This window comes from Triticum dicoccoides, chromosome 6B, assembly GCF_002162155.2.
Source record: "Triticum dicoccoides isolate Atlit2015 ecotype Zavitan chromosome 6B, WEW_v2.0, whole genome shotgun sequence".
In the NCBI taxonomy this organism is placed as follows: Eukaryota; Viridiplantae; Streptophyta; class Magnoliopsida; order Poales; family Poaceae; genus Triticum; species Triticum dicoccoides.
In genome coordinates this window covers 454,190,976-454,208,371 of record NC_041391.1, presented here as the reverse complement: position 1 = coordinate 454,208,371, position 17,396 = coordinate 454,190,976, and the positions used below count along the sequence as shown (strand labels likewise).

At 46.2% G+C, this 17,396-nt stretch overlaps 1 protein-coding gene across 1 annotated transcript; it reads left to right on the top strand.

The window, feature by feature from the left end:
* The first annotated feature begins 9,365 nt into the window (after positions 1–9,365).
* On the top strand, positions 9,366–16,069 carry LOC119323710 (E3 ubiquitin-protein ligase WAV3-like). Its single transcript, XM_037597414.1, has 2 exons — positions 9,366–9,924; positions 13,695–16,069. Exons 1-2 carry the CDS (start codon positions 9,688–9,690, stop codon positions 15,588–15,590), a joined length of 2,133 nt encoding a protein of 710 aa, XP_037453311.1. The 5' UTR covers positions 9,366–9,687; the 3' UTR covers positions 15,591–16,069.
* The last annotated feature ends 1,327 nt before the right edge of the window (positions 16,070–17,396 follow it).

Genomic DNA, 17,396 nt, shown 5'->3' with positions numbered 1-17,396 from the left:
AGGAAGCGGCCAAGACGTGTTTTTGAGGCCCGTTGGTTAGCCGAGGAAACAGTGGAAGAAGTAATTAAAACGGCATGGTAAAAAGCGGTCACTCAGGGGTTGTGCCCTTCGGCCGGCTTTAAGCTTGAGGCTGTTCATAGAGACTTACATGCTTGGAACCACAAAGTGTTGCAAAGGCCACATGCTCGCCTACGGGCGGCACAGAAGGAGCTAGAAAATCTAATGCGCTCACCGTTCACGGCTGAGACAAGACTGAAACAAAAGGACCTTACGGTGTTGATCGAGAACCTTCTCGAGCAAGAGGAAATATACTGGGCACAACGTGGGCGAGTGAACTGGTTGCGCCGAGGAGATCGCAACACAAAGTTTTTTAATCAATCAGCTTCAGCTCGTAGGCTCGTAATATGATCAAAAAACTGAAAAATAATAATGATGCTTGGGTTGAGGGTAATGATAACCTCAAGCCCCTTATTTTTAATTACTTCCAGAGTCTTTTTAACTCGAATGCAGGGGTAATCTATGAAGGACTATTACATTCTGTTAAGCATGTTGTAACTGAGGATATGAACAGGATACTAATGGCGTCATACACGAAGGGAGATGTTAAGAAATCTCTCTTTCAAATAGGAGATACGAAGGCTCCCGGACCGGACGGATTACATGATGTTTTCTTTAAACGGTTCTAGCATATTATAGGTGATGAGCTGACAAAAGAAGTCCTTGGTGCGATCATCAATAAAAAAAATCCCGAGGGGTGGAATTCTACAAATGTTGTGCTCATCCCAAAGGTGGACATCCCGGAGGTAATAACTCAGTATAGACCAATTAGCTTATGCAATGTGGTCTACAAAACTATTTCTAAGATGCTAGCAAACAGACTCAAAAAGATCTTGCCTGAGGTAATCTCCCCAAATCAGTCGGCATTCATTCTAGGTAGATTAATTACAGACAATGTGCTAGTGGCTTATGAGTGTTTTCATGCTATAAAAAAGAAGACCCATGGATCTAATGGTGTTTGTGCAGTCAAGATGGATATGCTCAAAGCGTATGATCGAGTTAAATGGGGCTTCTTGCAGAGAATGATGTTGAAACTGGGCTTTAACCCGAGTTGGGTGGATATGATTATGGAGTGTGTTTCTTTTGTAAGCTATAGGATCAGGTTTAATGACACAGAGACTTATGAGTTCATGCCCACGAGGGGGCTTAGGCAGGGGGATCCGTTATCCCCTTACCTATTTCTGTTATGCTCCGAGGGTCTGTCCAGTTAACTGGCCCATGAAGAAAGCATTTGTGGAATGGAAGGTATAAGGGTTTGCAAGAATGCGCCCTCAATCTCACACCTTCTTTTTGCTGATGACTCACTTATTTTAATGAAAGCAACAGATCAAAACGCACATACCTTGAAGAGGATATTAGATACTTATTGTGCAAGCTCAGGTCAGCGGGTTAGTAATGCAAAATCCAGTATTTTTTCCAGCCCTAATACTGGAGGGTTGGTCAGGGAAGGTGTGTGTGGCATCCTATATATTCTAACGGAAGCACTGACTTACAAGTACCTGGGGCTCTCTACCATGGTCGGAGTGGATAGAAGCGATTGCTTCCAGCACCTTATCGATAGAGTTTGCCAAAGGTTGAAGGGATGGAAGGAAAAGATCCTATCAGTACAAGGTAAAGAAATTTTGGTGAAATCGGTGGCACAAGCAAACCCTTCTTATGCTATGTTTGTCCTCAAATTACCCAAGGGGGTTTGCAAGTCAATAACAGATGAAATCTCAGGGTTTTGGTGGGTAGATGGAGAGGAAAAAAAGAAAATACACGGGTTTGCATCGTGGAAATTGTGTGTTCCAAAGAAGAAGGGTGGCATGGGGTTTAGGGACCTTCACAGCTTTAATCTTGCTATGTTAGCAAAGCAGTGTTGGCGACTTCTCCAAAATCCTAATTCTCTGTGTGCACGTGTTCTGGGTGCTAAGTATTATCCAAATGGTGACATACTGAAGTCAGGGCCCAAAAAGGGCTCATCGTTCACTTGGCAAAGCATTGTTGCAGGTATACAAACCTTCAAGCGAGGGTGTATTTGGCGGGTAGGGTCTGGCTCGCATATTAATATATGGGACGATCCCTGGATTCCTTCTAGTGAGTCAAGAAGGATCATCACACCCAAGGGAGGGACTATGCTGTCAAAGGTTGAAGAACTAATACACCCGCACACGGGTCAGTGGGATGTGGAGCTCCTTCGGGACAATTTTTTACCCGTGGATGTTACTAGAATCTTACAAATCCCTTTGCATGTTGACGCTGTAGAAGATTTTGTTGCTTGGCAGTTTACAAGGTTTGGTACCTCTTCGGTGCGATCTTCTTATCACTTCGAGTTTAACCACCAGTTTGGTCGCCACTACGGGCGATTGGATGCCCCAGGTGGGTCTCGGAGTAACCCCGTGTGGAAAAAACTGTGGCATCTTCGAGTCGCGGGGAAAATCAAGCACTTTGGATGGAAGGTTCTGAAGGGGGTGTTGCCATGCTTCAGTGTTCTATCTGGAAGACATATTCCTATAATCCCCCAATGTCCCTTCTGTAAATTTGGTTTGGAGGATATACAACACTGCATTTTCACATGTTCAAGGGCCATGGAAGTTTGGAATGAACTTCAGCTGGCAGATACTGTACAGAAGGCAGTACTACAAGATCGCTCGGGGTCCATCACTCTGGAGATCCTCCTACAATCTGATTTTGTGATACATGAAATCCCAGCACCAGAACTCATACTAGTGGCAATGTGGTACATTTGGTGGCAGCGAAGACAAGCAGTGAAGGAGGAAACCATACAGACTCCTGATAGAACGGCCCTATCGATTAGGGTACTGGCTACAAATTTTGTTCGAGCAACCTCACCAAACCAGCCAACCCAAAAGTTAGACCAGATATGGAGGAAACCTAACTCGGGTATTGTAAAAATCAATGTGGATGCGTCGTTCCATGCTGATACAATGGTCGGGGCTTGTGGAGCCGTGGCGAGAGATGAACATGGGAACTTCATTGCAGCGGCGAGCTGGGTTCTGCCTCATGTCGTTTCGGCAGATTCCACATAAATAAATGCAATCAGGTATGGATTTATCCTTGCTGCTAATATAGGGTGCATCAAAATTGCTATCGAATCAGAGAGCTTGAATGCTCTTGAGGTGGCTTCAAACCCAGAGGCATACATGGGGGGTGATGTTGCAGTTATAACGGAAGCAACAATCTTGGCGATGGAGTTTTCAGATGTTAGCTTTGTTCAATGCTATAGGGAAGCCAACCTAGTCATTGATTGCTTGGCAAAATATTGCTTTAGTACTAGAGCTTCAGAATATTGGGACTCCTTTCCCCCTGACTTTATTCTTCCAAAAATTGTAAACGGTATGGCCATTATTTGAGGAATAAAGTTACTGATGATTCATAAAAAACTGTGGCGGTACGTCTTCATGCGCTTAGGGCATCTCCAGCCGTGCCCCTAGGAAGGCCTCCCCAGGCGATTTTTTCGCGTCGGCGCCGAAAAAAATGGCCCAGTCGCGCCCCCAGAAGCCCGATTTTCGCCGGCTTGGGCCGAAAACAGCGCCGGCGGACCCAGCCCGAACCCGGCGCGCTGGGGGGCGCCCGGGGGCGCCGGGGCGAGCTGTTTTGGCGCAAAAAAGACGCGGGCCAGCCGCGTCAGCGACTTGGCGCCTCGTCTTCCCCCAATGGCCTTGATTTCCACGGGGAATCAATTGCAAGGCTGCCGCCGGTCAGCCTTGCCATTGATTCCTCACGGGCAGCGCTTCACGGGATGGCGCGCCGACGCCTCTCCTCCCTTGCACGCGTACACACGGGCGCGGCCCGGCTATAAAAGCCGGCGGCCTCCACTCGCTTGTGCCCACACCAGCCCAGCCCCTCGCCACCGTCCAGCCCCTCCCTCTCCCTGCCTCTCCCGAGCGCCGCCGCCCAGCCCCTCCCTCTACCTCTCCCGAGCCCGCCCAGCCCCGCCGTCGCCATGGCAGAACGCTTCCCCGGAGAGGAGGCGGCCGCCAACGGCTTGGGCCGCCGTTCGCTCCGCGAACAGGAGTCCTGGCTCCTGTTCCAGGCGAACATTCCGGCGCCGCCGGACATGCGCGCCGGGCCAACGGGGTGGAGACTCAACGCCGGGGGAGTGCCCATTCCCCCGTTTCCCGACGCCGTGGCGAAGCCGAAGTACTTCGCTGAGGAGATCGAGATCGTGCACGCGTCCCTCACCGACGACCAACTTTCCCTCCCCCAGTACGCCGCCGGCAACCACGCGGCCTGGGCGGCGTATTTCGAGCGCCGCCAGCAGCAGCGATTGGCGTCCACCAATGGCGCGCCGGTGGTCGGCGGCCGGCAGAACAACGAGGGGCGCCACCTCTGGTGGGGCGTCCCCGGCCGCACACTCGAGGGCGTGCTCACGTACCTCGAGGGCGGCAACGACCCGCCGTTGGCGTACCCCCCGGCCCAGCACCGATGCGTCGGGCCATGGGCGCCAAGGAGGTTCAGGTCCTCCTCCTCTTCCTCCTCCCGATCCTCATCGCACTCCTCCGGCACTCCGGCCCTGCTCGGCGTCAAGGCCGAGCCCGCGGCGGAGTCGCCGCTCGGCCGGCGCACTCGCAGCGCCGGCATCATCATCAACGAGGGCGGCCGACACGCCTCCTCCTCGTCGGCTCCTCCGCGCTTCGTCAAGCCAAAGACGGAGCCAGGGCTGGCGCCGGTGAAGACGGAGCCGGGGCTGGCGCGGTGAAGACGGAGCCGGGGCTGGCGCCGGTGAAGGCGGAGTTCGACGACGACGACGCGGCCCTAGAATGGGTGCGCCATGACTCCATTGCGATGGAGAAGGCGCGCCGGGAGAAGGTGAAGGAGCGCCAGCGCGCTGCCCTGTGCCGCTTCGAGGAGCGCCGACGCGGCCGCGATGAAGACGGGGTCGTCGTCCTATGCGACAGCGACGACGACGACGACAACGCGCCGCCACCAGTCTGCCATGGCGACGCCGGGTCCAGCAGGGGCGCCCACGTCAAGAAGGAGAAGGGCGACGACGACGATGGCGGCGACGACTTCAACCCCTTTCTTTTTTAGATTAGGTTAATGTAATGAAAATGCGCGAATTTCGCTGAAATTTGCCATGTTTAGCCGAAATTTAACTACTTTTTACCATAACTTCACCGAACGGCCTTTCTTTTTTATTTAATACGCGCCTGGGGGCGGCTCTGGGGGCCGACGGCTGGAGACCGACTCGCCCCAGGGTCATTTTTTGCGCCGGCTCACCCCCAGGCGGCGCTTTTAGACGCCCCCTGGGGGGCCAACGGCTGGAGATGCCCTTAATGGCTAGTACTAACTCGACTCGAATTTCAGCTAAGCACAGGGCATGTGTCAAGCATGCTCGATAGTGGATGCACAGCTAACCCATGGCCGTCGTGATCTTCTCAATCAGTGATGAAGGGTTTTGGCGGTGAGTAGGTCGCACACACAACACGGTTGGCTGTCGTGGATCAGGACGATATTCAGTGGTTATCGAGGATGCAAGAAATGGGTGCGGATTTGGTCGCATGGATGCTTTCAACCCGATCTGGTCGCACTTGACAAGTTTGCAGGAAACGGCGGCTGCACCACTAGTAGTTGCAACACGTGTTCTATCAAGTTCCTACTTGTGGCATTACCCATTCCCGATATCTTTTGTGGGTATACGAAGTTTCTTTTTCGCGGGTTGTGAGTATACGAAGTTGGTGGAGTATATACAAAGTCATACAACGTGCCCCCTTGAGGATCGTTGAATGGAGCGGCGTTCAACGGCTAAGGCTAGTCAGGCTGGCCATAGTGAGGTAACATAAGTAGTATCATGTACTTGGGACATACAAACATGCTTATGTGACAAGCAATTAAAGAAGAGAAAGATGGTTATAGTAACATAGGTAGTAGATACCGTAACATAATAAATGTGGTGCTACTATGTGTCATGCATGGCAATAAATGAGACCACATATGATACTACGCACTATAGAGGTAGTAATATGGACTAGTAACATATGCATGTTACTAGTCTAAGTTACTCCCCATCATGAGACTAGCCACAATGGAGAGTAACATACACTATTAACATACACATATCCCTAGACTATGTTACTACCTTAATAGTGGATAGTAACATAAGTGTGGTAACATGCAAAGCTTCATTTATTAGGTTATAGACTCATATTGCATTGGGACATGTGATGTTACAGTAACTAGCTAAGTTACTAGTACTACATCTTTCCTCATTAACTCACTGACACATAAGCAAATTTGCTGAGTTGGACTCGATGTTACTACCGAAGTTACTCCCACTGTGCCTAGTCTGACCAGCCTTATAGTGGGAGTAACATAAGTAGTAACATATCTGCCACATAAGCAAAAAAGATGACGCGTCATGTAATTAAAGAGGAGAGAGACAAATAGAGTAACATAATATGTTACCATCACATAGCGGTTTCCAATACAAAATGAGTCTACAAAGCAATAAATGAAGATATGCATGTTACTACACCTATGTCACTTCCCACTATGAAGGTGGTAACATGGACTGGTAACATATGTATGTTACTAGTCTAAGTTACTCCCCACTATAACTAGCCTAATAATCATGTGTTGCTACTCTAGCAACTAGCCTCGGTACCGATCTACCAACTCCGTCCTGGTTTATAGGCCCTTTTTGTAGTTTGTGTCAAATTTTGACTAAAGATTTAACTAACAAAATGTTAATGCATGTCAAGAAAAATTATCTTATTGGATTCGTATTTGAACATAGTTTTTAAAAATATAATGTTTGGTGACATGCTGAACATTTTGTTAGTTTCATCTATGATCAAAATTTGACACAAAATACAACGGGGACCAATAAACCCGGACGGAGGTAGTATCTATTACTAATGCTTATTTTATTCGTAAAAAAAATCTCTCTTCTTATTTTATTTTGGATCAAAGTTTGATAATATATTTACTAATAAAATGTAAACAATATGTCGACGAGAATTATACCATGGAAGACGCCTTTTGAATATAAATCTAACAATTTTTTTCTTAAAATATATTACCCCTGTCTCAAATTACTTGTTTTACATTTAGTATTAGATACATTCGTATTTAGACAAATTTAAAACAAATAATTCAGTGCAGATGGAGGAATTCATATTTTGTTAATCATATAGACGGTAAAAATTTGATGCATTTACCTGATGGTGGTCGGCAAACTGTTTTACTCACATACTTGTTGCCTTCTGACTAATCTCCAATTCAATTTCTTATTGTCTATTGTAATTGATTTTTTTTTACTCATGCGATATCGTTTTATACTGGTAAAATAAACAAATAATTTCATGTCCTCAGTTCCAAGATATGCATATCGTAAGAAAAGAGTTAAATACACCACGGATGTCTCAACTTGTCCGGCGCGGTCACTTTGGTGCCTAAACTTGTAAAATACGCAAAATTGGTGTTATAACTTGTTCGAGTGTTCAAATACGGTGCCTCCATCCGTATCTGGACGTATGGACTGCCACATGGCGTGCCACCATGGCATTGGCCCACATGTCAATGGATGTGAGTGGAGCGTGTTGGTTGTTTTACAGTAAACTCCATCTACTTTAACTGAATTTTGTAAAAGCACCTCGCATTCTATTTAAATATGACTAATTGCATTGATCGCACCTGTCAGATCGGGTTCCCACATGGATTAAATAGTACTAACAAGAGAAAAAAGGTGCACCGGCTCGACTGGAAACAAGTACCTGAGCACACAGTGTGCACACATGTGTCGATAGTAGTGGTATGAGCAGTATGGAAATAGATTCTTATTTATAAAAAGAGTGATACTGCATGAAATAATAAATAGAAAAAAATAAATTGCCTTGCCGGAAGTTGAATCCAGGAGCTCAGAATGGCGTCTTGTGGGCCGGCACAAGGTTTCCTTTCATTTTTTTTCCAATTTTATGATTAATTCATTATTATTTTTCCCATTTGTAAAGAAATATAAGAAAATATTACAACCGCCATTAACTTAAAAAAGTGTTAGTGCATTTGAAAAAAAAATCAACATACTTCTGGAAATTCTCACATGTATTAAGAAATTGTAAACGTGTTTTTGAAAAATATTTGTCATGCATTCAAAAAATGTACAGCATCTATTTCATAAAATGTTGAACATGTAAGAAAAAATTATTATGTAAAATTATTCTTACATTTATACATAAACTTTTAACATATTTATAGAATTTACTGTTTTACACAATCATTTTTAATACACATTGAAAATTTTCAAATTACAACATTACATAATAAAAAAATTACAGGATATTTTATAATATATGTTGAACTGTTCAAATCCACATAAATTTTAAAAAAGTTCATGTTTACCTCTTCGAACTAGACAATAATAAAAATAGAATAAAGATTTATGATAATTTATTGTATTTTTATATTGGAAATTTTGCATATCATAAAACCAAACAGCAACAGAAAAAAAAAACAAATGGAAATTGCAGAGCGATATGTAGACTATATTACTCCCAGCTAATAGTTGTTCAAAAAGTATTCATCATCCCAGTGGCTAGTGTACATAGCATTAAAACTGCAGGTACCAAGATCAAAACCCTCAATGACTATTTTTTTCCCCGCTTACTAGCACAAGAGAGGGCGTTTTTTAACACATTTAATTAAACCTTAGGATGTTTCCAAAAAATAACTTGCACGCACCTCGCCAGTGCAGGCGACCCTCACACACACTGACATGTGGGATAGCTGCGGCAGTCACACAACGCCTACATCACATATGGCGTCATACAGGCAAAGGCACCGCATATGCACCATGTGACAAGTTATAGCACCACTTTTGCGTATTTTACAAGTTTAGGTACCAAAATGACCGTACCGAACAAGTTGAGGCATCCATGGTGTATTTAACTCATAAGAAAACATGTACATTGAACATTTCAGTATGTGGCTGTACAATTGTTTCGCAATGAACCTATCTTGTAAACCGCTGTCTGGGTTGATAAACTAGATTGTCGTAAATTTACCGTAAGTTCGTACGAAGTCTATAAATCCAGTCCCAATTTCCGCCTACGATTCGGTCAAAAATCGTTTCTTTTTTTGCAGGGTTTTCGGTCAAAAATGTACCAATACAGGATAAACAACTTCGAAATGGAAGATATACTCAACCCAATACGAGACAACTGGTCTGACGTGTGTGCATACACCATGATACTAGTACTAGTGAGATTTGACATTTCATCCTTCCGAGCCCACAAGTTCCATTGCGATTTATGGCGCCCACCAACCGGCGACCGAACCCGCCCAAAACCATCCGAGGCCCGAGGGCAGCACCGCAACCCGCTCCGCCAATTTCTCGTTTCTCCCACCATACTAGTCAAAACGCCGCCCGCTCCTCCTCTCTCCACCATCCTCCTCCTGTGCGCCGCTTGCCTGCCTGTCGCCCTGTCTCTCTCGCCGCAGAGGTCAAACCAAAAGCAGCACACACTCCACCGCTCGCCTCGCTCTCCAATGGCGGCTCCCTCCCCCCTTCAAAACCACCGCCCGTTCCTCACACCCTTCCCCTCGTCCTAGTACTGCTAGCAGGTCAGAGGGAGGAAGAAGCCTTCTGTGTGAGGCCTGTAGACGCGAATCTGCCGAGTGCCGGCGCTCATGGAGGGGATGTGGAGGAAGGCCAAGAGGGCGATGGGCATTGGCTTCTGCGCGCACCTCCCCGCCGTCGCCGGCGACCGGGAGGACTGCACCAGCGAGCGCCGCGCGTCCGACGCCTTCTCCCAGGACTCGGCGGCGCTGGCGGCGGCGCACGCGTCCGCGCCCAATACGCCGGCGCAGGCGGAGGCAGCCGGCGCGCTGCTCCGGAGGTCCAAGTCGGGAGCCAAGTCCTCCAAGGTGAGCCCTTTTCCCCCACATCTCCCTTCTCCCCCGGCCATTGCGTTAAGATTTGTCCTTGGTTTGCGTGCGGGCTACCCGGACATACTACAGTACTACTGTACGCTACGCTAGATGTGAAATGCTGCGGGCACGAGAGGCTTCCCCTACCAGTGGTTGAGTTCAGGTGCTGGCTAGAGCAATGTGGCTTCACCAGTGAAAGATTTAGGTCCCAGATGTGGTTCTTCTTGCCGGCAATTTTTGGTTGGAGTGACGGCAGTTCCGTTTTGTTTGTGAGAGCTCTTTGTTTGTCTTGCTTTGCGTCTAACAGTTTTGTATGCATCTGAATTTTTTTAATTGGGAGTATCATGTTTTGTCTTGAGCTCCACCTGTGCTAAATTTGGATTTGCCATTTCATTTTGTTTCCAATGTTGTTTGGAAACACGAGTCCGCAGATTCTCACAAAAAGGTTTCATTTGCACATTTGATGATTTTTTTTCAAACTATCATTTTTAACATTATTCCAAGGGAATATCCCAGTTTTGTTTGCACATGTCATTGACAAAATGATGCTATTTTGTTTGCCATCTTCTTCAGTACATATAGGTAGATTTCTAACTAAGTGCAAAAATGCCCAATTTGTTTCCAGTCATATGTCGATCAGATTTTAGTTTTGTGTGCCTATCCTCCAAGGCGCTTTGGTATCGACGATGGTCAATTCCACTTGCTCTTTTTTCTCTGGGATACATACATGTAGCTTAACGTAAGCTTCATTTCAATCAGTTGTCTCCACTTGTTCCTGCCCGAAAGGGGAAGTTGGCCTCTGTGGTCACCAATATCCACATGGTCACGTGTATCATCTTACCATCACGTTTCTTAATTTGCTAAAGGCGAACCCTTACCAACTTGAGCTGTTATCCATTACCAGGAACGCTGAATGGCCAGCCTTGCATTAGATTTTATTGGCACTTCTATAATTATTTATTATCTTGTATTACTAGTTTGTCATGGCAACCACGTGATTACTTCGAATGGTCCAGGATCTGATTTTTTCTTACATTAATTGCTATTTTTTTTCGTGTGGTGACGACGATTCGTTGATGCCTTTATGGATGGGTTCACACTTTATTGTTTACTAGTAGTACGTCTGACTTGGTGAGATATTGTGCACGGAAGTGCGCAGAATTGACTAGCAACCTCACTAGGATCCCCTCAGTATCTTCTTTGGGAGAAGGATCTCCTAAAAGGGTTGACATTTATCTTCATGGTGTTAGCTTGACGGTTCTCAGGCTGATTGTAATGGGGAGTATCATATACTAGTATCATGCATATGATACTAGTGTATGATACTACCTCCCTAATGCATAGTATCATATATTAGTATTAGGCTGGTCACAATGGGCAAGAACATAAGCTAGTAACTTCACACTTCCCTAGACTATGTTACTACCTCCATAGTGGGTAGGAACATCTATGTAGTGTCATGCAACGATGTATTTATTAGGTTATAGACTCATTGTTTCTTGGAGTGTGTGATGTTCCGGTAACTTAGTTAGGCTGGTCACAATGGGCAAAAACATAAGCTAGTAACTTCACACTTCCCTAGACTATGTTACTACCCTCGTAGTGGGTAAGAACATCTATGTAGTGTCATGCAACGATGTATTTATTAGGTTATAGACTCATTGTTTCTTGAAGTGTGTGATGTTCCGGTAACTTAGCTAGTTACCACAAGCACCTCTCTCTTCATTAAATACGTGCCACATAAGCAAAGTTGTATTGGAGTGTGTGATGTTACTTCTAAGTTCCTCCCCACTGTGACCAGCCTTAGTTACCACAAGCACCTCTCTCTTCATTAAATACGTGCCACATAAGCAAAGTTGTATTGAAGTGTGTGATGTTACTCCTAAGTTCCTCCCCACTGTGACCAGCCTTATGTAGTACTCTATTTATTGCCATGCATGACACAAAGTAGCATAGCATTTAATATGATACGGTATCATGATATGATACTACACCTTCTCTTCCTTCATTTAATGCTACGACACCTCATCAAAATTGCCTAGTTGGCATGCATGATACTAGCTATGATACTACCATTACAACCAGCCTCATTTTGCTTGCCTTGGTCAGAACTCAGAAATAAATGCAAAATATTTGAGAGAATAAACACTAGATTCATTACATTACTGTGATGCAAACGCTGAATCTGCAATGTTTTCGAGTCTCTGCCAAGAAATTCATTTTTATGTGTGAAGGTAGGGCCTCTACTGGTGACATAGTGTGATGCCTGAACTAATGTCTTCCTGACTTGTTTTAGAGTTGCCAAACTGTACAGCTGGAAAACCACAATGACAGAAATGCTGATTCCACTCGTTTTTGTGGTGTCGGCAGTCCCTGATAAAAACAATAAGGAGCTACTTTAGCATAGTGATATATGGATTGTTATAACTTTGTGTTGACTCTGACATTTGTGGTAGGTATTGGTCTAAAGTTGTCCAGTTTTATGCTTTGGTCAAACCAATATTAGTTGGAATCTATACAGCAGTGCTGATGAATAGATACATCCATTAAGCACTGGAGGACAGTTGAATTTGATCTTGGTTTTGTCAAACTCCTAAAATAAGTCCCTAATTGTTATCCTTTGACCTTTGTTATGTATTGGCAGTATGTTTTTTTACTTCTAATTGGTTTTCTGCATTAGTTCTATTAAAAAATCATTAAAGAAATAGTATCATCCTTTGTCTATTCCACTATTTTTTTTAGAGAATATGAAAATTATAATTATAATGTTGGTACACTGGTGATAATTATAAATTGGACACGGTTGAGACCACCTAACTAGAGGGTGGGTGGGAGGATATAGCATGCAGAGTGGCCTTGAATAAATGTGTCAAATGCATGCATGAGGTTGAGACACAGCTATGAATCTACAAATTGATTGAGATGAGCTTTCGTTTTCATGTGGTCAACTTTCTGAAATAAATACCTTTCTCAAAAGATTTGGTGGTTCTTGGCAAGACCATTCATTCATTAGAATAGGCTCGTTAATGAAGGTAGGTTCTTGATAAGAGCCCCATCATCCTAATAAAAACATGGAAAACAATCCTAATATTAGTTGAATGAAATCCGACTGCATGCTGAACCAGGAGTACCTTTGTAAGCTGCTTGTAGATTTGGAAGCTTTAGGATAAATGTTTCCTACCATTTATGGTGTTTAATTATCAGATCATTGCTTGTACAAATTACTCCCTCCGTCCCAAAATATAAGAATGTTTTTTATACTAGTGTAGTGTCAAAAACGTTCTTATATTACGGGACGGAGGGAGTAACTCTTTAACCTGACATGTCTGCTTAGCTAGAGTGCCTGACACAATAATTATGTGTGCTGGAATTCATAAATATGGATAGCAACTTATATAGGGCATCTTAGGTGTGGATGTCTTGCTGGCTTTTGAATTGGACTTGATAAGTGCTGTTGGGGTGTTGGGTTGCCAAATTATTTAAAGTATTTTATGAGGGCTTGTCAAATTGACATTTCAACTATGCAATATTGTCAAACATTGGTTGGATTTAAATGATGGTGTTGATTTTGTAACTTTGGCATCAGTTTCTCAAAATGGTATGTTTTGGTGTATTCGCTATAAATGTTTCCAAGCGATCCTTGTTTTCTGAGATTATGTCCATTATTATTGAACATTTCCTGTATTTCTTTTGTTTAACTGCTGCCAAGGGATAAATTCTGATGACGTACAATTAAATTAATACATGTTCTGTTTCTTTTCCAACAGAAAACGTGCGCCATATGTTTTGATTCCATGAAGCCAGGTCATGGGCAAGCCCTCTTCACCGCTGAATGTTCTCACATGTTCCATTTTCACTGCATCTCCTCCAGTGTAAAACATGGAAATTATGTATGCCCAGTTTGCCGAGCAAAGTGGAAAGAGATACCCTTTAATCGCTCGCTATCTTCTATAGTTCCTCGTGGAAGAAGTGGGTTGAATGTGAACCAAGCTCGATTACCCCAACAAGATGCTTACATGGCTCTCCTCCGTCAAGTTCCAACCCGACAGCGAGAAGCACCCGCCTTGCATACTTCTGAGCCAGTAGAGTTCAATGATGATGAACCTTTGCAGCTGATGGAGGCTGCTGACAATTGTGATGTTAGGTCTAGTAAAACTGTGGAAATGAAGACATATTCAGAGTTCTCGGCCATTCCACAGTCATCATCTCAAGATGATTTCGCTGTTCTGATCCATCTGAAGGCCCCCTGTGCTAACCCAGAGCAGATCACAAGCAGACCGGTTAATGCAACCTCAGTTGGGTATCCGACATCTCGTGCTCCTGTTGATCTTGTTACCTTGCTTGATGTTAGCGGGAGTATGGCAGGAACGAAGTTGGCGCTGTTGAAGCGAGCAATGGGTTTTGTTATTCAACACCTTGGTCCATCCGATCGCCTTTCAGTCATTGCTTTCTCATCTACTGCCAGAAGGTTGTTCCATCTCCGACGCATGTCACACTCTGGCCGACAGCAGGCCCTGCAGGCTGTTAACTCACTTGGTGCTGGTGGTGGCACAAATATTGCTGATGCTTTGAAGAAAGCTGCTAAGGTTATTGAGGATCGCAGTTATAAGAATCCAGTATGCAGTATTATTCTGTTATCAGATGGTCAAGATACCTATAATATTTCCTCAAATGTTAGGGGAACCCGTCCTGATTATAGGTCCCTTGTTCCATCTTCCATTCTAAACCAAGCTGTAGGCATAGTACCTGTCCATGGGTTTGGTTTTGGAGCAGATCATGATTCAGATGCCTTGCACTCAATTGCCGAGGTCTCTGGTGGTACATTTTCCTTCATTGAGGACGAGGGTGTGATTCAGGATGCATTTGCTCAGTGCATTGGTGGTCTTCTTAGTGTTGTTGTTCAGGATATGCGCTTAACTGTGCAGTGTGTGCATACTGGTGTCCAGCTTCGCTCCATCAAATCTGGCAGCTACTTGAGTAAGGTGGCTGGAGATGGGCGAAATGGTTCAATTGATGTTGGGCATCTTTATGCTGACGAGGAGAGGGACTTTTTGCTATCTGTGAGCTTCCCGCAATCCCGTGAACAGACCATACTCTTGAAGGTTGCCTTTTCCTACAGAGATCCGATGACAAACGAGTGTGTCAAGATCCAAGGCGACGAGGTGATGATCCTGAGGCCAAAATCACGGTCACCTGAACCTGTTTGCATGGAGGTTGATCGTGAGAGGAACCGAGTCTGTGCCGCGGATTCTATCGAGGCTGCAAGGGCTGCTGCTGAGACAGGTGTTCTTTCTGAAGCAGTGGCTATTCTCGAGGAGTGCCGAAGGGTGTTGTTGGAGTCCTTCTCAAGCCGGAATGGGGACCGTCTATGCATGGCCCTTGATGCAGAGCTGAGGGAGATGCAGGAAAGGATGGCTAGCCGGCAACGCTATGAGGCTTCAGGGAGGGCGTATCTGCTGTCGGGGCTCAGCTCGCATTCTTGGCAGAGAGCCACGACACGCGGTGACTCCACGGACAGCAGTTCACTTGTTTACTCGTATCAAACACCATCCATGGTTCAGATGCTGCAGCGCTCGCAGAACCACTGCCCTTCGCCTCAGATCCCAAGGCCACAGATCATCGTACCGACAAGGTCATTCATGCAGAAACCTCAGCCAAGGTAGAAGGTAGCAGCACACATGATCCCGTGAAGCAAGCACACGGATGATGGTGAAGAAATAACGCTTAGTAGGTCGAAATGTAGTAGTTTAGTATCCATCTTTTGTTTTTCTGGTTTGAGTCGTGGTGGCGGTATACCGGAGAAGGTGGGGGTGAGACGGGTTTGGAGGTATATATGTTGTGGGGGTGGTGGCTCATGGTGGTAAATACATTGTGGGGGGTATACTCCTGTGGTGTCAAGGAATAAGGGCTGGGAAGTAAGTAGGGGAGGGGGGCTGGGGATTGGTATAATGGCTTCAAGGGGAAGTGGGTGTGGTCTAGGGTAGGCTAGTCACTAAGTTGCTTTATGGGTGAACAATTTTCATCAGGTATTTGGTAATGTAGATAAGATGGTCTGGTCTCGTCTGGTGTGATTGAACCTTGGAAATTTTGAGTTTTTTGGGGGTGCAATTCGATGCAGTTCCATGGATCCGATTTCGCGTTTCGGTGAACAGTTTGTTGGTCTCTGATGATGCTCTGCTTCGTCGCCTTAAGGCGCGTCGCAAGCTTATCTTCTGGTGTGTTTTTATGCTCAATTGCTCCGGTCTAAATATTTTCTGCATGGACGACTGGGGCACGTTCAAATTGTTGTGTAGGGTTGGTTTGTTCAAATTGTTGCACAAGTACGCATTCGAAAAATCACACAATATGAATGCAAAGATCACACGTATAAGGCCTGAATAAATACTACTGGAACAAGAAGCAAAATCTAGTAGGGATACTGTAAAAAAAAATGATTCTATATGTGCACTTAACTAGTTATTATCCAAGACGCAAAACTAACACAAAACCCTAGCTAACTAGGAGTAGTGATCTATAGTCGCTCCATGACTCAAGAAGCTTCCTCGCCGGCCGTGGCCCAAGCGGGTACTCGGGCTCGGGTGAGATCGGATACTGGGACGTGACCTTGCACGTCGGCGAGGTCTCGCCGTGGCCCAAGACGGCCGTGCACTCGACCACCTTCTGCAGGTGCCTCGCCGCCGCCGGTCCCAACAGGGTCACGTCCACCGTGGCATTCCCTCGCCGCAGCTCCTCGGCGAGGTGCTCCCGCGCGAACCGCGGCACGGGCACCGCGTTGCCCCACGCCATCACGGACCCCACCTCCGTGACGTTCTCCTTCCTCGCGCAGAACTCCGGCACGGGCCCGCTGGCGAGCACGACGCGACGGTAGGAGACGGACGCCGTGGTGCCGCGGTCCACGCACTCGGCGCTGTACCTGCGCGGCTCGTTGATGCGGAAGGTGAGGTCGAAGGCGGGGTCGAGCGTGGCGTGCGCGAGGTCGAGGTCGGGGTCGAGGCCCGAGTAGGCCGCGACGGCGACGGTGTACTCCGGGATCTTGGCCGAGTCCTCGGAGCCCGCGTACAACCAGTGGAGGATGGGCGTTATGATCACCAGCGCCGTCAGGGCGCCGAGCATGGCCGGCCAGGCGTCCCCGAGACACTTGCGCAGATCGCACCCGCCGCCGCCGTCGATGTCGTCGTCTCGAGCTGCCGCCATGGCGCGCGCTGTTGGCTTCTCCCGCGGGGCTTTCCTCTTCTTCTTGGCTATTGTGCGCGGCTACGTTGGATATATAGGGTTGTGAAGGGCGTTGGATATCCGGTGTTTGTGTGCCCTACGTCCATGAGTACACAGATTCACCAATATACGTTCGAAGCGGTGCTGTTTGGTGTTGTAAACATGCTCATACATAAGGTTGGCATCCAACAGAAGTCGCTTTCGATCTCGCCTCTTGCCGCTAGGGCGTCTTCCTCCGCCGCCGTTCTCCGGCGGCT

What these genes read in the sequence shown, in the direction of transcription:
- LOC119323710 (XM_037597414.1), top strand. Translation starts at nt 9,688, where the DNA reads ATGGAGGGGATGTGGAGGAAGGCCAAGAGGGCGATGGGCATTGGCTTC. An exon ending in CGGGAGCCAAGTCCTCCAAG is followed by an intron (nt 9,925 to 13,694) that starts GTGAGCCCTTTT and finishes CTTTTCCAACAG; the next exon opens with AAAACGTGCGCCATATGTTT.